This window comes from Gobio gobio (assembly GCF_949357685.1).
Source record: "Gobio gobio genome assembly, chromosome: 11".
NCBI lineage: Eukaryota > Metazoa > Chordata > Actinopteri > Cypriniformes > Gobionidae > Gobio > Gobio gobio.
In genome coordinates, this window is record NC_137104.1 from 38,721,196 (window position 1) to 38,743,481 (window position 22,286).

A 22,286-nucleotide genomic window follows, 5' to 3' on the forward strand; every position below is an offset into this window, starting at 1 on the left:
GCTATGTGTAAAAAAATGAGCTTTTAGTGGTGTGCATCGACACAATAATTACTGAAAATCTATAACATTTGTATTATCTTTTCACCAGTTAATAGATTTCAGAGCTTTCATGAACTGAAGCATCTGTTATTTTATTTTATTCTTTTGTTTGTGGCATGATAGCTTTTGTGCAATGCATAAAAACAACAGCGTTTGTGAAGTGTTAAATATAGTTTAATAGAAAATATGTTTCACAGAAGTTTTTATATATATATATATATATATATATATATATATATATATATATATATATATATATATATATATATATATATATATATATATATATATATATATATATATATATATATAAATTGTTGCCTGCATGGAGAAAAATACACTCAAATACTACCAGTTTCACAATACAGGGTGTACATTAGTAAAGACAGGAGCAGATCAAAGCAAAATGTTGGTGAAAAAATAGAGAGTCCTTATTTATACAGTGCTTTTTAAAAAGCACAAAGGTAATGCATTTAGGTAACTAATGCTGCTTTGGTGACCCTGATATACATCTGAAGCTGTTTATATAAAACCAAAATGCTTTCTAGAGTATGAAACAGAGAATTTTAGACACCAATGAATTTGATAAGCATAAACAGTCTGTCCAAAAATAATAATAATGTAAATGAACAATTAACAAGCATTTTATTAATGTTTTTGATCCAGGAATTACAATCAGAATGGTAAAACACAAACAGACCACTTAGATTCAGATGGTTAGCCATTTGCCTGTTTACCAGAGCTACTTCTTTTGTGTTTGTCATCTTGTTTCTATGGGACCAGATACCAGCAAACATGGCCACCCTGAGCTCCAAGCCAAGCTCGCGTTACAGTGTGTCTGACTGGGCAACTAACAATAAACAGATCTCAGATGTTGCTGAGCACAAGCGCAATTTTTCAAACGAGATACGGCAGGCAGGAAGAACTCTACGTAATGAGACAACCAATAAGGTATGCATTTAAGATCAGGGTCGGAAGTTTTTTTTGAGAGGTAAAAGATTACCACTAATGAACAAATCGGTAACACTTTGTTTTACAGTGTTTCTGTTACACATATTACATTACTTACTATAGTAATAAGAGTAATTTATGCATAATTTCTACTAAACCAAACCCTAATTATGTAGTACATGTAGTTAATTAATATTACTCAGTAAATGTATGAATACACTGTAACAAGGACAGCTTAAACTAAAGTGTACAAATCTTTTGTTGTTTTTCTCATTCCATCAGACAAACTGGGAAGAGTATGACAGCAGCCGGCGACTGAGTGACAGAATCAATGACATCACACGCTGGAAGGAGAATCTGAAAGCCTGTGCACAGGAAGTGGATGCAGAAATGGACGCGCTAACTCTGGTGATTAACGTGTCTCTAAAAACATCACTTTTTTCCATCTCTTGAAGTGATCTAATATGGCAAGCTGTTTTTACTTTTATTCATTCTCAGGATTTTAATTCTTGATATCAACAATTCAATTTTTTCTAATTCTTGATATCAGGATTTAGACTTCTACTCCCTAAAAATACTGGTTTGTTTTAACCCAAATTTGGGTTATCTTTTTACGGTCTATGGGACAAACCCAGCCGTTGGGTTACATTTTTCAATTACATTTTTAACCCAACAGTTGGGTTTGTCCATATTTGACCCAAATTTAGGTTAAAACAACCCAGCATTTTCAGTAACAATGGCAATTGTTGATATCAGCAATAACATTTCCACTAGTAAAAGTGTTAATTCTTGATATCAACAATGAAGTCATCACTCACAGAAATACAAATTCTTGATATCAAGAATTAAATTTCAACTAGTAAAAACTATCATTCTTGATACCTGTAATTGTATTTTCACTAGTTAAATATCACCATAGGCTGCCATTCAAATTCAATTGTTGATCAAGATTTGCTTCTAATTCCAATTTCACATATCAGCAATACAATTCTTATTAGTAAAAATCATAATTTTTGATATCAATAATTATGTGGTTACTAGTGCAATTACAATACAATACATTACAATATTTATTTATAAAGCACATTTAAAAAACAACCACAACCAAAGTGCTGTACAGAAAAAAATGAGACTAAGAACTAGAAAAGTAAAACTGCCAAAATGAAGAAACACACAAAAATAGTAAAACTAGTGAAAAAAAGATGAAGAAAAAAATAGTAAAAATGTCTTGCATAATCTTAAGTAACTGACTATCTGAATGTCTATACTACAACACTGAAAAAATGTGGTGTACATAGAAAAAAAAATCATTTAGAAATCGCTGTAAAGAAACCTCAAGTAAAACATTGAATTTAACATGAAACACAGAAATAGTATTTTCTTGTAAAATGTACTCCAATAATGTTTTTATTCACGTCTTTTACAGTGAAGTGTCTTGTAAAAAAAATAATAATAATGCAATGTAAGAACATTTGTCTCCTAGAAAGACAAAAAAATCTAAAGTGTATTCATGAACCCATAAATCCTTGCAAAGTCCAAGGAGGAGACAGAACAAGCCCTTGCGGCTACTGTTCTGCCCCTTGAAGTCACTGCGGAGTGCTTGACCGTGAGGGAAGGTCGTCGTGGCAAGGAGTTGGTCAGTGACCCTGTGGAAGCTGAACTAAAGAAGGAAGTTGAGGTGATTGATGGAGCACAACGTAGCCTTCAGCAGTGCATCGATCAGGCCTTTGAACAGCTGTGGTAAGTACATTCAGATTGACTTTAACTGATTTGAAGCACTCAATAGCAATCTGCTTTGCTTGTTTTTGAATGACCGTGATAGTTAGATGAATCATTATACATCGTATCTAACTTGATATTTGCCTGTTGATATGATGAAGATTAGGTGGTTTCTAATCTCGGCAGATCTTCTCAGTCGTCTACAGGAAGCACGGCAACAGCTGACCATTGACCTTCAGGATAAAATTGAGGCCCTGGATGTGGACATGTCATGCTTGTCTCTCACTATACGGTCACCTGAGATCTCCCTGAAGCCCAACCCCACAAGGGTGCCCCCCGGGTGAGCTTATGAATGTGCTATCTTGGTATAATAATAATAATGTCCAGAGACTATATTATAGGTCAAGAAGGGAACCCAAATTGGTATGTAGTTTAAAGTCTGCATAAAAAGGAAGTTGTGATAGTCATTTCTTCCCTATTGTGATGTATATACGAGTGAAGGGGTTGTCAAACAAGAAAAAATCTAGGGTGGGATTTGATTTCAGGAATCAGGAATAGATTGCATCGTTGTGGTTTGCTATTGCTATCTCATGTGAGTGACCAGAAAACATCAGAGAAGAGAGCGATAACAAGGACATAATGATGATGTCCAGATAATAATGATGTGCACATGTACATCATTTATAATAAATATTGCAATATTAAAAAAATATATATTTATTTACAATAAAAATTAAAATTTTGTTTTCATGGTGATTTTAAATCTTGATTTTTAAATAAATACGTAAACGTCAATCCTCTATCTATGGTAATGATATAATTAAAATATGATATCATTAAATAATAAATGTCTGCACTGTTTTATACTTTAACATACTTAAACACTTAAATAACTTAAACATGATCAATATATACACTACATTGCCAAACATTTTGGGACGTCTGCCTTTACATGCACATGAGCTTTAATGACATCCCATTCTTAATTCGTAAGGTTTAATATGGAGTTGGCCCACCCTTTGCAGCTATAACAGCTTCAACTCTTCTGGGAAGGCTTTCCACTAGGTTTAGGTTTTGTGTTTATGGGAATCTCTGACCATTCTTCTAGAAGCGCATTTGTGAGGTCAGGCACTGATGTTGGACGAGAAGGCCTGGCTCGCAGTCTCCGCTCTAATTCATCCCAAAGGTGTTCTATCGGGTTGAGGTCAGGACTCTGTGCAGGGCAGTCAAGTTCCTCCACACCAAACTTGCTCATCCGTGTCTTTATGGACCTTGCTTTGTGCACTGGTGCACAGTCATGTTGGAACAGGAAGGAACTGGAACCCCAAACCTTTCCCACTAAGTTTGGAGCATGAAATTGTTCAAAATATCTTGGTATGCTGAAGCATTAAAGGGGTCATCAGATGCAAAATTCACTTTTATATGGTGTTTGCATATAAATGTCTTTGCAGTGTGTGGACACAACCACCCAACAATGATAAAAATCCATTCACTCCTTTTTTTTTCTTTTCTCAAAAAGCCTAAACACTCTCAATAATTAAGCTGTTTTAAGATTCTGAGCAATACGACTGTCCCATATTAGCATATTTCCACCCTCAGCCAGTTGTACATCGTCCACCAAGGCAGCACTTTACGTGTCATGCCCCACGGAAGAGAGGGGTGGGCTCATTATCATTTAAAGAGACATGCACCGAAACGGGTCTCTGTGAACAGAGCTGTTTTTGAGGAGGCAAACATTGAGGAGTTTTAACCAAAGTATGTTACAGACTTCACATGAAGACCCTAAAGAATCATACCAACTTGTGGAAAATAGGCATCCGATAACCCCTTTAATAGTTCATTTCACTGGAACTAAGGGGCCAAGCTCAACCCCTGAAAAACACACCATAATCCCCCCTCCACCAAACTTTACACTTGGCACAGTGCAGTCAGGCAAGTGCCGGTCTCCTGGCAACCGCCAAACCCAGATTCGTCCATCGGATTGCCAGACAGAGAAGCGTGATTCGCAGAGAACACGTCTCCATTGTTCTGGAGTCCAGTGTCTGCATGCTTTACACCACTGCAGCCGATGCTTTGCATAGCACTTGGTGATGTAAGGCTTGGATGCAGCTGCTCGGTCATGGAAACCCATTCCATGAAGCTCTCTACACACTGTTCTTGAGCTAATCTGAAGGCCACATAAAGTTTGGAGGTCTGTTGCAATTGACTCTACAGAAAGTTGGCGACTTCTGCGCACTGTGTACCTCAGCATGCGCTGACCCCGTGCTGTGATTTTACGTGGCCTACCGCTGAGTTGCTGTTTTTCCCAATTGCTTCCACATTTGTTTTAATACCACTTACAGTTGACTGCGGAATATTTAGTAGTGAAGAAATGTCAAAAATATACTTATTGCACAGGTGGCAACCTATCACGGTACCACCCTTAAATTCACTGAGCTCCTGAGAGCGACCCATTCTTTCACAAATGTTTGTAGAAGCGTCTGCATGCTTAGGTGTTTGATTTTTAAACATCTGTGGCCATGGAAGTCATTGGAACACCTAAATTCAATGATTCAAATCCAATACTTTTGGCAATATAGTGTATTTTCTTTTAGTGTAATCTGTAGTTTTTTGTACAATTAATAATGTGTTTTATCCGCTTTGTTTGCAGTTCCACAACTCCCCAGCAGTGGGAGCAGTTCAGCCGATACAATATTACCCGAGCCAAAGAAGAGATGCAGGCCTCAGTGCAGATAAGAGAGAATAACAGCATCACAAGAGCACAGGTGCAACACCTGGTCTACAGTTTTTAAAAGCTCAATTTAAAATATTCAAGGAACTTTTAAGATGTTAAAAATGACTTGTAGTTGAACAATGTAACAGTATTCAGAACGATAATCATTCACTACATGTTTCTTTACTCTTAGGTGCAGAATGAGCTAGAAGCCCAACGATTGGCTGTGGAGTTTGCACTCCGTAAGCGAACTCACCACCAGGAACAAGCCCATCACGAAATGCAGTGGCAGCTGAAAACTGTGAGGCTTCATCCTTATTCTCCCTGTCTTTTTTATGTTTTTCTGGTGGTTTTAAATACGCAATAAAACACAGAGCATCTTGCCACCGCATACTAACCTCACATTAACTGTCATACAAAATAAGAAGTTAAAGAAAGGGTTTTACACTGAATTGAAATGTGAATGAGGAAGTTCAGCAATAAAATATGGGTTAGTTGGTCATTATTCACAGGGTGATCAAGTGAGGCGTTAAGGGTTTGTATAAACCTGAAGGTTTATTTTGCGATTATGACCAGCTGACTGCAAAATATCCTCTTATTATATGACTTCCCACCAAACAAATCAATACAGGGACATTGATTTGAGTGTATGCTATTTGATTATATGAGAAGACAGACTGTGGTGTGATAGGAGATACATGATCTAGCACAATGTTGGAAATTGGTTGTTAGGGACTATATAGGTCATTATATTAAAAAATATCTGATAGCAGAATGCAGCCATTAATCAATCAGAAACAAGTATTCCAGATTGCCATGTGGTAATAGAAGAATGGAATAAATAGGGCATTTTTCTTTTGTCTCTCAGACCCAGGAGGAGATTGCTGAGCTGGAGAATGACATTAGAGGCCTGGAGGAGGACATGCATGCCAAGATGGCTCCTCTAAAGCTGGTCCACACCCGTCTGGAGAACAGGATAAAGAGGCCCGGCATGGACCTGTGCCGAGATGAGGTAAACTCCACAACCAGTTGAGTGGTAACCTGCAGAAAGAGGCCAAAATATTGGCAAAATTTTGCTGGCAAAAAAAGTTCCATTGTCCATTGTCAATAGTGTGGTGATTTTTGAAGTACAACTAACACAAAAATACCTGAATGCATGGAATCCTATTGAAATTACAGTAACACTTAGGTATGGGGAACACATTCATATTAACTACGACTTTTGCCTCAATAAACTCCTAATTTACTGCTTATTAATAGTTAGTAAGGTAGTTTTTGTAGCATTTAAGTTTAGGTATTGGGTAGGATTAAGGGACGTAGAATAAGGTCATGAATAAGGCATTAATATGTGCTTTTTAAGTACCAATAAACAGCCAATATCCTAGTAACATGCTTGCTGTATAAAGTAACTAGTAAATATAGTTTTGCAGGTATGACATCACTTTGTAGGCCAAAACGCAGAAGCGAGTTAACATTTTAGCACTTCTGGTTCCCTCGTCCCGAAGTCAATGGATTTTTTTACTGGGATTTTGGTTAAATGGCTGAAATGTGATGTGATGAACACAAGCTCAAGACACTTTCACGTTTTATTCTACAACATAAAATACATCAGTATTACTGCACTCGATTTTTTGAAGCCGTTATGTGTCTTGAAAAAGGCGGTTGCTAACAAGTGGCTAAATGGGACTACAGAGGCTGTCAAGGAGGTTAAACGCCATCACGCCGAGCAGGCAACCTCAAACATTCTGGGAAATTGTTTTTAGATAAAAACTGGAAGAGTTGTCGGGAGCTTAGTGATGGTGACTTTGAATTTGTGGGACCGTGGTGTAGATCGTTTATAGCCTACCTTTAGCTTTTTACTTCTGGCGACTGCATTTAGACTTAAAATTTCATAAAAGTTGTGATCATCTGTGATAATTATCTTGATGGACAAAACCTGCAAGCATCATAAACTTGTTGATCATAGAGCTTAGTTTTACCGATAATCCATAAGCCTATGGGAAAATCCTATTGGGTTTTTCTCGAGGGAACCAGCATGATGCTCACTGCCGGTTGGCCTACAAAGGGACGTCATACCTGCACTACTTTATAGCAAGAATTGAACCCTAAAATAAAGTGTTACCAAAATGACTGTATTTTGGCTGTGATAATTTGATGAAAACATGACATTCCTGATCACATGGATTCCTATCCACCTTATTTTGCACTGCGTAAGTATTTTCGGTGAATGTGTGAGACTTCCGTTTCATTATGCTCACTGGATTATGCTCATTTGCACTGCCGACTGTATTTACAGTAACAATGTTTACATTTGCATTTTGCACCGTACTTCTAACTGGAATATGCAACCACTTTCCACTGCACTTTTACACTTTCTTTCGGATAGCTCTGTCCATAATTTATTGTACTAACTTAATCCACTGCTATATTCCTCATATTAGCCTAACATATTATTGTATACCTCTAACTGTAAAATTCTGTTCAAGTAATAACCGTCTGTATATTTATTCATAGTACATAGTCACCTGTAAATTCTGTTTATAGTAATAGCCATCTGTATATTATATTCATAGTACATATTCACCTGTAAATTCTGTTTATAGTAATAGCCATCTGTATATTATATTCTAGTACATATTCACCTGTAAATTCTGTTTATAGTAATAGCCATCTGTATATTTATTCACTGTATATATTCATCTGTAAATTCAGTTCTACTTATAGTAATAACCATCTCTCTACTTATACATATTTATATATATTCAGAACATTTTTATGTCCTGCACTTACGCAACCATTGTATATCCTGCACTTGCTGCTATTGCACTTCTGGTTAGACCTAAACTGCATTTCGTTGCCTTGTACTTGTACTTGTGTAATGACAATAAAGTTGAATCTAATCTAATCTAATCTAATCTAATTATCTGCAATGGTTAAATTACTTTAAATAACAAAGGGCAGTAAACGGTAAGACCATTTATGCTGCGAAACTGTGTGTTTATGAATATGATAAATTAATATGATAAGAAATACTAGTTGGCAATATAAAGCAGCGTAACAGGCTGTTTTTGTACGGCTAAAATAACTGGGATGACGCTGGAAGCCTCACACAATCAAGTTACAAATGGCCACGCTTGCTCTTATCGTAAGAATAAGGTGACTGGATTTTGACTAACAGTAAATCAGACTGCACGTCATGTCATCTGCAATAAAGACATGCATGACCTTTGTTCTAGTTAATTAATATCACCCACTGAAAAACAAACACAATCCATCTTAATCTTCTGTGTTGTTTTGATTGGTTATCTCATAATAACCCATTACGCCCAGGTACAGTTTGGTTTGGTGGATGAAGCCAAGCAACTGGAAGCCACCATTCTAGCGCTCAAACAGAAGCTAGCACAGGCCCAGTGAGTCCACTGTTTTATCCCCATTTATATAAATAATGCAAATTCAAAAAGAATCTGAGCTGTGAAAATCTTTGATCTTGTGTCTTGTCCCTGACCAGGCACTCTCTGCAGTCTCTGAAGCAGCATGAAGCTCAAATGATAGAGGATCTGTCTCGTAAGCAGGATTCCCTGTCGTTGGAGCAGCGCAGCAGTCAGACCCGTCTGCACCTGACTCTGGGGGTCCAGACTGAGGGTCTGCGTTCATCTGTGGTGCCTCTCACCAACTCTAGTGGCAGACACAAGCTGGACCTCGCTTGAGTCAACGTCCTGATTCTTACCTCATACTTAAGGTGCAGTCACATTGACCGCTGCTCAGTGAAAGGCGGCTTGAGTCAGTCCAAATCCGATTTTTGTGCATATCCGATAGGAATCCGATTATATTTAGCAAGTGTGAACAGCAAAAAAAAATGTATAATAAATTCGGAATAAAGTTGTGCATACCAGCCTCCTACCTTTCTGCCACAGTGGCTACATTATAAATAAGACGTCTCTATTGCGAACACCTCCACATTTTTGTTGTTGTTTTTGGCATATGCCTACTATTGTAACATCATTGCCATTGAAACCAATGCAGATATTCCGGAAGACGAAAGAGAGCCACGGGACACAAATCAGATTCGAAAAGTTGCAACAATGTCAATAATTTAGATCCGATTCCAGTCGGATACAAAAATAATTTGGAGCAACAGTGTGAACATAGCCTGAATCAGGTGTGTCAAGTGTGTCACTGTCCAGCAGTTTTGCTCCAACCCCTTATTAAACACACCTAAACCAGATAATAAAGATCTTCAGGATTACTAGACACTTCCAGAAAGGTGTTTTGGAGCTACACTGCAGGACAGTTGCCCTACAGGAGCGGAGTTTGACACATGTGGTCTAAATGGATTTAAAGAGGTCATATCATGAGAAATCAAATTTTACTTGATCTTTTGAAATAAGAGTTAAAATCATTCAAAACGTCTCCTCAGGCCAATGGCTTGTTCGGAGCTTCCGCAACTTTTTGCCGTCAGACAGATGAACATATTGACGCAGGTCCATACACATTTATTTGTCAATGACAGCAGTTTTGTATTAAGCAACTTGGTTTGGCCAGTCCCGGAAAGTTAATAAAGCGGAAGTAGGGTAGATATTATTATATATTATATACCTATATTACATTTAGGCTACATGTTTGGCTACATGACAGTTTTTTCCAAAGCGGCTTACAGTGTGTTCAAAGGATAGATTTTTTTCAGTACTTGCATTCCTGGGAATCAAACCATTGAGTTACAAGCACCACAATCGACCAGTTTTGCGACAGCCAGAGCTGCAAAAATGGCTAGTTTAATTGGTGGAAACTGGTCAGGGACAACTAAATAAGGTAAATCAATTCAGTAATTAATTATTTGATCTAATTATTATTATTTGTTTTAAATATAAAATAAATAAATGTAATATTACTTTTTTAAATTGCATAATTTTAGCTTTTTGCTTGATTCCAGTATTTTACAAATTTCCTTTTCTTATGTCCTTACCATTCTGAAGACTTTTTATTTTATGTGTTTTTAATTTGGCATCAAACATTAATTAGATTTTCAAGAGTGGAGCAATCCCAAATACAGATTTTACTTGACTGGCAATACACATGTGGATCATTGTGTTGTATTGTTAAGTGGTCTTTTCGGTTTCATAGTCCTTTCCAACAACAACGGTAATCCATTTATTGACAGATTGTTATTTTATGTGTGGGAAGAGAAGCTAATGTCATTTGAAAGGCTCTATTTAGACTGGACTTTGACTCTCAGTGATGAACGAGATAAAAGAATGCGTGACAAATCTATGCACATCCATTGGTGAGGGTTTATCAATTCTGTTGAAGTTAACAGCTTCACTAATGTCTCTAAATGGGACCATTTGTGTCTATGCGAAATAACGGGGGGAAAGGTATTTCCCTATGAGTTTAAATGCATTGCAAATATTACAGAGCTCAAATCATGCTTAATCACATTTTGTTAAAGTGTGTGATGAGTTCATATTTAAATGCCATTATATAAAGACAAAGGTGCTACCTTTGGTGTTGCTATGTCTGTTGTTTTTGCTGTTTATTGCTTTTCTTGTAAACCTAAAAGTGTTGCTGAAGCTTTCTGTTTTCTTCACTTTTCACCGCTCAACGTATTTAAATACATAATTTGCATAAAGTGTGTGGTTTGAGTTAATATTGTTTGAGAATAAAAATATTTAGAATACACAAAATTCACTGTTTTTGATTGTTTAATTTTAGACATTAAAAATATTTTTATACTTGTCTTTAATATATTTCTTGAGATCCTTTCCGCTCACAATTTCTACTTTGTGTGTTTACACTGATATGTAATGGAACTTATGTTGTTCTGATATGTAATGGAGCCTTTTCCAGTGGTGCGATATTCCTCTAGTATCAGTACTGGGACCGTTTGTATCACTCCGCTTGCGGACACAACTGTCATGGCGTTCGAGCAAATCCACCATATTTATAACAAATAAAAAAATACTACTGTTGTGTCATGAAATTTGGTTTTGTAGGCAAGAATGTAGTTATTTCGACCTCAAATATGTGACTCGTATGAGAGAACAGCTTCATCTCGGCCAGTCCTTCGGAAATTTGCAGCTGACTCTTATGTAAATGCTGGTTAAACATGAGATATAATTCATTTGGGGTGTATCAAACGGTCAATCTTTGGGTTAAGGGGAAAATTAAGTTTCATAACTTTATATTTAGGCTATATTCAACCTAAATCCTGTACTAGAGCGCTCCTTTTGTACGTTTAACTGAATGGTTTGCTTGTGTTTATTTCCTATTGTCTTTTGTAATGGCATTGTTGTTGATTTAATATTGTTGTTCAATAAATATTATTTTATATTAGTGATCGTGATATGGACTTCAGTGAAAGTTACATTGTTACGCCATAAGATAACAGCAACGATCATCTTTATGAGTTAGTCGGAACATGGAAGTTGTTTTAGCACTGTCAACATATCGCTTTCCTCAGTGGACATTCAAACTGATTTTTTATAATAGATATTACGGACATCGACCTGAAGAATGAATGTTATATCAGATGCAGATAAGGTTTAGTCAATCTCTCTCTCATAATACCATAATACTATACTCTAAATAAAACAGTTAGCTTCAACGAAGCGACTCAATGTTCCTTCGTTACTACGGGGGCCAAAATTATTAGAACACCCGACAGATCCGAAAATATTGACCTTTTTTGTCTCCAAAACATGATTTCATTTCATAATGCAGATGGTTTCATGAAACATGCAGATGGTTGCTCTGAATATCAGATGAAGTGAGTCGTACAGTTTTTATCCACTTTTAACTTTAATGTTTGGCACGTTCACCTTTTGCAGCAATTACAGCAGCACATCTCTCTGGCATAGTGTCAATATATTTCCTCTGAGAACTTCAACACTAATGTTATCCCATGCCTTCTGCAACTGAAGCACAATAGATCTGTCCAGTTTATTTTCCAACTATCCCCAAATTTGCTCGATGGGGTTGAGGTCTGGACTTTGAGGGGGCCAGTCCATCATTTTCAATGTCCCAGCAGATTTCTTCCTTCGCATGTAGTTCCGGAAATATAGTTAGACGAATGTCCTCTTGGAAAATAAATCCAGGCCCAATAAGATGACTCCCAGATGCCAAGTGTTCTAATAATTTTGGCCACTACTGTAGTTCTAGAGACGTTTTAGAATTAGTAACGGAGGCTTGTAGCCTAGAAATCTAGACGCAAATAGAATTTGCAGCCAGGGTATTCTAGCAACTCTCCGTTGGTGTGCGAGCTAGAAAAACCAAACTCTGGTCAGGCCAATCACATCGTGTATAGAGTCGGTGGGTGGGCTTGATATAATGATGGCAGAGTTGACGCGGTTCCGCGTGCTACTTGTAAACAAAGAAGCTGGCGAACAGCACGCTTTAGAATTGGCTTTGGCCGCTACTCTGGAAGACTTGGAGTTAAGCTTTTCTTTGAGAAAAGAACAAAGAACGGCACTGAAGTCATTCTTAAAAAAGGAAGATGTGTTCGGAGTTTTGCCGAACGGATACGGTGAAAGTTTAATCTATCAACTAGATCCACTTCACCTTCTTGATTGCTCTGGTTGGTTGTAGCGCTATCCTATTGCCTGCAGAGGGAATTTGAAAGACAACCGTTTATCCCGCCCCTCGGATTGAGTCCTGCCAATGGTGTGTTCCAAGATGTTGGGTCTGGCTTGTCAGGCTAGGAGGCTTGGACTCAACTGTTAAACGGTCAACCGTGGCGGAAGGAAGTAGTTCTGCACAAAAGAGGGGTTTTAAAGACACTCCATTGTCGTTTCTTATTTATTTACTCACTTGTGCCATCGTACTGTTGTATAAACCCAATTTCACACTCATAACCATGCGATATGGCTGTATATCAGCATGGCTGTGAGTTGTGTCATGCCTAACAATGCCCTTCAGCTGTGACTGATACATGATACAGCACAGCCTTTTTACCTTATTTCTTACATATCAGCACCATATCAGGTCTCCTGCCAATGGCTGAATCACAGCCGTGCTGATATACAGCCATATCGCACTGCTATATATATATATATCTATATATCTATATATATATATATATATATATATATATATATATATATATATATATATATATATATATATATATATATATATATATATATATATATATATACACAGTGAGGAAAATAAGTATTTGAACACCCTGCTATTTTGCAAGTTCTCCCACTTAGAAATCATGGAGGGGTCTGAAATTGTCATCGTAGGTGCATGTTCACTGTGAGAGACATAATCTAAAAAAAAATCCAGAAATCACAATGTATGATTTTTTTTAACTATTTATTTGTATGATACAGCTGCAAAAAAGTATTTGAACACCTGTCTATCAGCTAGAATTCTGACCCTTAAAAACCTGTTAGTCTGCCTTTAAAATGTTCACCTCCTCTCCATTTATTATCCTAAATTAGATACACCTGTTTGAGGTCTTTAGCTGCATAAAGACACCTGTCCACCCCATACAATCAGTAGGAATCCAACTACTGACATGGCTAAGACCAAAGAGCTGTCCAAAGACACTAGAGACAAAATTGTACACCTCCACAAGGCTGGAAAAGGCTATGGGGAAATTGCCAAGCAGCTTGGTGAAAAAAGATCTACTGTTGGAGCAATCATTAGAAAATGGAAGAAGCTAAACATGACTGTCAATCTCCCTCGGACTGGGGCTCCATGCAAGATCTCACCTCGTGGGGTCTCAATGATCCTAAGAAAGGTGAGAAATCAGCCCAGAACTACATGGGAGGAGCTGGTCAATGACCTGAAAAGAGCTGGGACCACCGTTTCCAAGGTTACTGTTGGTAATACACTAAGACGTCATGGTTTGAAATCATGCATGGCACGGAAGGTTCCCCTGCTTAAACCAGCACATGTCCAGGCCCGTCTTAAGTTTGCCAATGACCATTTGGATGATCCAGAGGAGTCATGGGAGAAAGTCATGTGGTCAGATGAGACCAAAATAGAACTTTTTGGTCATTATTCCACTAAACGTGTTTGGAGGAAGAAGAATGATGAGTACCATCACAAGAACACCATCCCTACTGTGAAGCATGGGGGTGTTTTTCTGCAAATGGGACAGGGCGACTGCACTGTATTAAGGAGAGGATGACCGGGGCCTTGTATTGCGAGATTTTGGGGAACAACCTCCTTCCCTCAGTTAGAGCATTGAAGATGGGTCGAGGCTGGGTCTTCCAACATGACAATGACCCGAAGCACACAGCCAGGATAACCAAGGAGTGGCTCTGTAAGAAGTATATCAAGGTTCTGGCGTGGCCTAGCCAGTCTCCAGACCTAAACCCAATAGAGAATCTTTGGAGGGAGCTCAAACTCCGTGTTTCTCAGCGACAGGCCAGAAACCTGACTGATCTAGAGAAGATCTGTGTGGAGGAGTGGGTCAAAATCCCTCCTGCAGTGTGTGCAAACCTGGTGAAAAACTACAGGAAACGTTTGACCTCTGTAATTGCAAACAAAGGCTACTGTACCAAATATTAACATTGATTTCCTCAGGTGTTCAAATACTTATTTGCAGCTGTATCATACAAATAAATAGTTAAAAAATCATACATTGTGATTTCTGGATATCTTTTTTAGATAATGGGCCCTATTTTAACGATCTGAAACGCAAGTGTCAAAGCGTGAAGCGCAAGTAACCTTGTGGGCGGGTCTCGGCGCTGTTGCTATTTTCGCGGCGGGATAAATGGCTCTTGCGCCCGGCGCAAATCTAAAATGGGTTGGTCTGAAGTAGCTTCATTATTCATAGGTGTGGTTTGGGCGTAACGTGAATAAACCAATCCGAGCGTCATCCAACATTCCCTTTAAAAGCAGGTGCGCAAGTTCCATTATGGATTGCTATTATTATGGCGTATTTACCAGGCGCACGCCAGGAGCGGTTCACAGCCGAGGACACTGATGTTCTTGTAAGCAGTGAAAGACAGAGAAGTGAAGTTGTAATGTTGTACATTATGGTAAAGGTGATTTCACAGTCTTTTTTTTTTCAGTCTTTCAGTTTTTCAGTCGATTTTTTTTCCTGGTTCTTGACGGACAAACCAATTTGTCAGATGTCCTTATATGTCTTGCCACTATTGGGCAAACAGGTCTTATCCTTAATTATTACAATTAGCCTGAATCATTTGTAAGCTAGATTTATGCCTATTTTTTTCACATCTTCGTGGCACACCACAATGATTTCCGTCATCTCATGTGTTAATATTTTTTTAGTGTAACAATTTATGATTTGCAAAAATAACTGTAGATTACATGAGCAAAGTGTATGCGCGTTGTGCACGCTATACATTATGGTCAAGCATGCGCCCTTAAAATAGCATAATGAACAACGCGCAACGCGCCACTGACTTTAGACTAGGTTTTTTCTGGCCAGTGGCGCAATTGTTTAATGGAACAGCAAAATAGCACCAGGGATTGTTTGCGCCGGAACACGCCTCCTTTTTTGCGCTGAACCGCCCAGGTAGCGCAAGTTCATTCACTAGTTTAGCGACGTGCTTCTGTAGAGGGAAAAGCGCGCTTTGCGCGGGTGCAAAATAGGAATGACACATGCGTCGGTGTACAAAGTCAATTGCGCTGGGTGCAAGATAGGGCCCTATGTCTCTCACAGTGGACATGCACCTACGATGACAATTTCAGACCCCTCCATGATTTCTAAGTGGGAGAACTTGCAAAATAGCAGGGTGTTCAAATACTTATTTTCCTCACCGTATATATATATATATATATACAGGGAGAGCAGAATTATTAGGCACGTTGATTTTCTGATCATATTTTTTTTTCAGGCACATTTGACCAATTCCAAACCACAGTAATCCTAATAACTACTATTGATTTAGTATTTAATAATGTATAAGTGATATATAATTGTTCATGAAGGCTGGAAATGAAAATCACCTTATATTCAGGTGTGCAGAATTATTAGGTATGTTTTCTTTTACAGATAAATTGAGCCAAAAAAGAGATTTAACTCAGACTGAAAAGTCAAAAAGTATTAAATGCCCATGAGAAGGATGCAATACTAATGCAATACTAGACATTGCAGTTAAGGCGTGACCATTGGACAGTGAAATGCTCGTTGGGTCAGCAGGGTCAGACAAAAACATGTGGCGGAGAAAAGACACCTATTAACCGCAAAAGAATTAAGAATTAAGGTGAATAATTTAGGGTGAAACCATCAGGAACACTTTAGTCTCCAGCGCCACCATTTTCCAAAGCTGCAACCTACCTGGAGTCTCCAGAAGTGCAAGGTGTCAGGATCTCAGAGACTTCAGTTAGATAAAGAATCCTAAAAAATGACCCCCACTAGATAAGAATCATAAGCTGAAGTGTGGTAAAATACATGAAGCCTGCTTTTTTATAGGCTTTATAGGTTTTATAGGTTGAGAATGACTCTTGAAGGACCAGCACCACATCCTCTAGTACCACTGTTTGAAGAATTCATCTTCCAGAATCTGGCAGTACGTTTTGGGAGTTCATTTTAGTCCATCCTGAAGTCCGTTTTGCAGAGATGGACTAAAAATGAACTCCCAAAACGTACTGCCAGATTCTGGAAGATGAATTCTTCAAACAGTGGTACTAGAGGATGTGGTGGTGGTCCTTCAAGAGTCATTCTCAACCTATAAAACCTATGAAGCCTATAAAAAAACCTTCTTCATGTATTTTACAACACTTCAGCTTATGATTCTTATTTAGTGGGGGTCATTTTTTAGGATTCTTTACCTAACTGAAGTCTCTGAGATCCTGACACCTTGCACTTCTGGAGACTCCAGGTAGGTTGCAGCTTTGGAAAATGGTGGCGCTGGAGACTAAAGGGTTCCTGATGGTTTCACCCTTAATTCTTCACCTTAATTCTTAATTCTTTTGCAGTTAACAGGTGTCTTTTCTTCACCACCTGTTTTTGTCTGACCCTGCTGACCCAACGAGCATTTCACTGTCCAATGGTCATGCCTTAACTGCAATGTCTAGTATTGCATTAGTATTGCATCCTTCTCATGGGCATTTAATACTTTTTGACTTTTCAGTCTGAGTTAAATCTCTTTTTTGGCTCAATTTATCTGTAAAAGAAAACATACCTAATAATTCTGCACACCTGAATATAAGGTGATTTTCATTTCCAGCCTTCATGAACAATTATATATCACTTATACATTATTAAATACTAAATCAATAGTAGTTATTAGGATTACTGTGGTTTGGAATTGGTCAAATGTGCCTGGAAAAAAAATATGATCAGAAAATTAACGTGCCTAATAATTCTGCACTCCCTGTATATATATATATACATACATACACACACACACACACACAGATCATGATGCATGATATAAAGCCAGTATGATCATGCTTAATAAACAGATCCAAAGGCTTTTTGCATGCCGCTATAAAAGCATCAAGTTAATTCATTGTATGCAATAGCCAATACTGAATGACATCCCCAAACAGTCTCCTAGTGAGTTTACAGCTTTAATGGTTTAACCGTCCAGTTCATTATATGTGACAGCAGTCACGGCTGGATGGGCTAGGCTTCCTGTAAAGCCCAATTATTCTGAATCATTTCACTAAATGGGCCTGATCTGACGTGTGCACCAAGGGCAAATAAGGCAACATGAGACCATATAAATGCCATCTTGCTACATTAAGTACCCATCCCCTTGCCTCATATCAGACCAATTCAAGCTCTTAGATGCACTAAACACCCATCTAACACCCCTTCCACACCCCCTTTTTCTCCCCGCCCTACTTTGTGCCTTCCAAATAAATATAAACGTCCATGCAAATACGAGCTTTCATTGTCTTCATCTATTTTTTTCTCACACAGATTGGAGAGTGTTCAGCATTTTATTTGATTCAGGAACGGCTATTCTTCCACATGGAATAACGAGGGAATACTGGAGGGCAATGGAGAGCCTGTAAAAAGGAGTATCTGGCATTTGTGAATTGAGCAACAAATCTAGAAATTGATCTGACATGGAGCTTTCTGCATCCTGCTATGTCTCATTGTTGGTCTACTTCTTCACCTTCTTGCTCGGACTTCCCGGCAACCTCCTCGTTCTTTTTGTGTACATCCGTAAGGCGCGGAAACACGGTGCCACTCCCAATGTAGTCTACGCTCTTAACCTGTGTGTGGCAAATCTCGCTCTAGTGTTGTGGATGCCAGTCAAAGTGGCTGAGACGGTGCTCCAGGGTTGGGCGCTTCCAGCCGCAGTTTGTCCCGTTTACAGCTTCTTTCTGTTCTCCTCGGTCTACGGTAGCAGTCTGATCCTCACAGCAGTCGCCGTGGGCCGTTACCTGAGTATCGCCTTCCCCATAACTTACAAGCTCTACCGCCGGGGTCGTACTTCTTGCCTGGTGAGCGCCATCTTGTGGGCTTTAGTACTCTTACACTTGGGATTTGCTTATCTTGCAGAAGGAGGGGGACATTTTGTGTCTTTATCAGAGCATAATGTCTCCGCATGCTATGAAAACTTCACACAGGAGCAGTTGGACGTGTTGGTGCCGTTACGTCTAGAGATGGCGCTGCTGCTCTTCCTAGTGCCGCTTGTTTTGTCAGCCTTCTGCACGCTGCGCTGCCTAGTGCTTGTCAGACACTCTTCTTTGCCCTCGGGTGGGAAAAGAAGGGTATTAGCCATTGCACTCTCCACATTAGTAGTATTTGTGGTCTGTTATGGACCCTACAATGTTTCCCATGTGGTGGGCTTTGTCTTGTACACTAATGTGCACTGGAGAAGTGAAGCCATGCTTTCCAGCTCCTGCAATGTCTTTCTAGAGCCTGTGGTTATGTTGATGCTTTCACCGTGGACGTCAAGGGATTTGGTGTACAGACTGTGCCGTAGGCGAAGGGACGCATCATGCAAGCAGCAGCACCACTGCAGTAGGGCTTCCAGGAACCCTCAAACAACAACTACACAAGCAATGTCAATAATAAGCCATGGAGAATCTAAAGATGACAAAGCAAGAGCAAACAAATCAGACTCGTCTGTAAAAGTGACCTGATTAGGGTACCGCCATACACTCATGGAACAAATGAGAACATGGAATTTTTTTTTTATCCTATGAGTAACCCAAACAGACATATTTCTGGGAAGGATATGAACTGTAAAATAATGTTTTGGTGGTCATTAAGATATTGGATGAGAAAGTGCATTTTAGATTCCATGCACAGCCTCCCCTATACACTAATAGTTGCCTCTGTATAATATAATTACATGTTTAGCGATTTTAACCCAAAATATAAACTATAGTAACATAATAGTAACACAAAACTATAGTAACATAATTTGTACATATTGTAAAACAGTATCCAGCAAGCAAGAGTCATCATTTCACCATCTCCGTTAACTATAAACCCTTTATAGTCTATGAGTAACCTTCTTTGTTTCTAACTTCTTTGTCAAAATAACTTGCGAGATGTATGATATTCAATCATGTAAGCAAAGTCAACAGTGTTTACAAGGTGTTTGGTTTAATTGATTTGACATATTCATGTTCTAGATGACAAGTCTATTCTTGGGCTATGGTTAGACAGACGTCTATAAAATGTTCACTGACAGCCCAAATTTTGCCTTGTTTTAGCCTAGACGTCAGGGCTGTGTTTGGATGGCTATTATATGTTTTTTTTTACGCAAAATTGCTTGCAGGGTAATATCTAGTCAATCATTTGAACATGCGAGATCTATAGAAAATGTTAAATACTAATAATACCAATGAACCTTGTACTTAATTTGTAACTATTCTATGAAACACTTATTCTGTAATTTTTGTTATTTCTACTATATTTATAATGTGTGAATGTGTAATAAGTTTAACATGGGCACTGTAAATATAAATTAAATTGCTCTTACATTCTCTGGGATTATTTCATTTTCCATGCAGTTTTTGGTCTATGGATATTATGAATTGTAAGCATGAAATGTAAGATTGCCAGATGTAATTTTTTTTTTTATGTGTACACATCTGCATTTCACAGGCTTTAGATCTAGATCCAAAAAAAGAAAAAGAAAACAATGGTCCTCTATGTTTACATTACACAATAACTGTGGACAACAAACCCATGTGACAGTTTGTGGTTTGCAATTAGATACTTCCCAGGAAAGAAGTGTGACATAATAAACATGAATGTTAAAAGTTAGTACTTAAAATGAGAAGGAAGCCTAAGCCATAACCCGAAGAGACTTGGTGAGTGTCTTTAAATCTATTTAGATGTTTTTGAAAATATGTTGTCACTGTAATACACCTGTTTTACTTATTTATTGTGTTGAAAGACTATAAAAACAGAGTAGCGATAACAGTACATTTTTTATTTAAAACTAAAACATGATAGTAAGTGCAATAATGTTAACTTGCTGATTATGATTTTCTCACATTTAGCTTTCACATCAACTTTCACCATTAGTTGTCATTTTTATATGCATCAGAGTATTATATTTAATTGTTTAAAGGGTTAGTTCACCCAAAAATGTAATTCTGTCATTTATTACTCACCCTCGTTCCAAACCTGCGTTCATTTCCGGAACACAAAATAAGATATTTTTGATGAAATCAGAGAGCTTTCTGACCCCTCCATACAGCAACGCCATTACCACTTTCAAGGACCAGAAAGGTACACTCAAAAAAATGACTTGTTGAATTTACTTAATTAAACAGCGTCAGGTGGTTCCACGCAGCTATATTGAGTAACTTTTACATATAACAATTTAGTTAAATGAACAAAAGAAATTCAAGTAAAGCTGACAACATTTCTTTGAGTAAATAGAAACCATTTGAATTTGTCACTGTTACATATTTATATGTGCAGATTACTTAAAAATGTTATGTTAAATTTATAAAAGTTTATTATGTTAGGTGAACGCATTTATCGATTTAATTTACCTTATTAAATTAACTATTTGCTATACAAGTGTAATTGGAAAACTATTAAATAACAACAAGCATATTTTTAGAAACAAATTGATGGCAGGAATTCCATCCAATAAACATGTGTACAAGAGTGCCCACAGCCTAAACACAGGCACCACCCTTCTGCATATGGAATCTGAACAATGCTACTTATTTTTTGTGGTTTTATTCACTCTCAACTTGTAGGAATTTAAAACTAAATGTGTAAACCTGATTGTATAAAGATCCATTGAACATTTTCATTTATCTAATTTCATTTATAGTTTTGTTTGCACAATCAATTAATTTGTGTTACCAGTTTTTCAAAAAAGCTCTCAGGCCACATAGATTTAATTAATATTAAAGAATTTAATACAATAGTCATTTCAATTTCAGCAAAAAAAAACAAAAAAAATACTTGTTATTCCCATCTTTTATGTTTTTAACAATATAGGACAAACAATATGATTTAAATCTTTCTGCTCTTGCAATACAATAGTTTTCATGACTTGAAACATAACTGTTGGGAACACTGACTAATGTTAAAGGTGCTGTATGTAAGTTTTTGACTGTACTAAAGCATAAAAATACTATGTTTGCAGATATTCAGTTCATATACTAATTTCTCTGAAAAGCAATGCTACAGCCAGTTATTTTACTTTAATTTGTGCGTTCTGTGTTGGAATGTCTGTTTTTCTTTTGGTCTGTGCGAAACCACATGTTGCCAGTTTACCCAATAGTATTTCGACATTAGATTGCCAGTTGGTGGAAAACACAGCATATTGCTGCCATGGAACCCAGGGAACAAACTGGGTCAGAGATTGCAGATTCTACCCGACCTAAAAGCCTCGGAATCCATCTAAAAATCTCTATGAACAGAAGCACATTAAAATGTAGATAAATCAACTCCCAGTGTCAATAGCGCTCGTTCCTGTTGCGTGTCTTTAAACTGGCAACC

General features: G+C 37.8%; 3 protein-coding genes across 3 annotated transcripts in view; all 3 read left to right on the plus strand.

The window, feature by feature from the left end:
- Positions 1–22,286, plus strand: part of LOC307133598 (craniofacial development protein 2-like) — a 1,416,430-nt gene that overhangs the window by 191,043 nt on the left and 1,203,101 nt on the right. The gene's annotated exons all lie outside the window — the stretch shown is intronic.
- Positions 835–9,129, plus strand: tekt2 (tektin 2 (testicular); the record flags this gene model as incomplete). Its single annotated transcript, XM_079828719.1, has 9 exons — positions 835–990; positions 1,273–1,398; positions 2,525–2,730; positions 2,906–3,049; positions 5,360–5,474; positions 5,616–5,723; positions 6,291–6,434; positions 8,753–8,832; positions 8,931–9,129. The coding sequence occupies 9 exons, from the start codon at positions 835–837 to the stop codon at positions 9,127–9,129; spliced, it is 1,278 nt and encodes a 425-aa protein (XP_079684845.1).
- LOC307134183 (free fatty acid receptor 3) lies at positions 18,422–20,294 on the plus strand (the record flags this gene model as incomplete). Its single annotated transcript, XM_079829717.1, has 1 exon — positions 18,422–20,294. One exon carries the CDS (start codon positions 18,422–18,424, stop codon positions 19,445–19,447), a length of 1,026 nt encoding a protein of 341 aa, XP_079685843.1. The 3' UTR covers positions 19,448–20,294.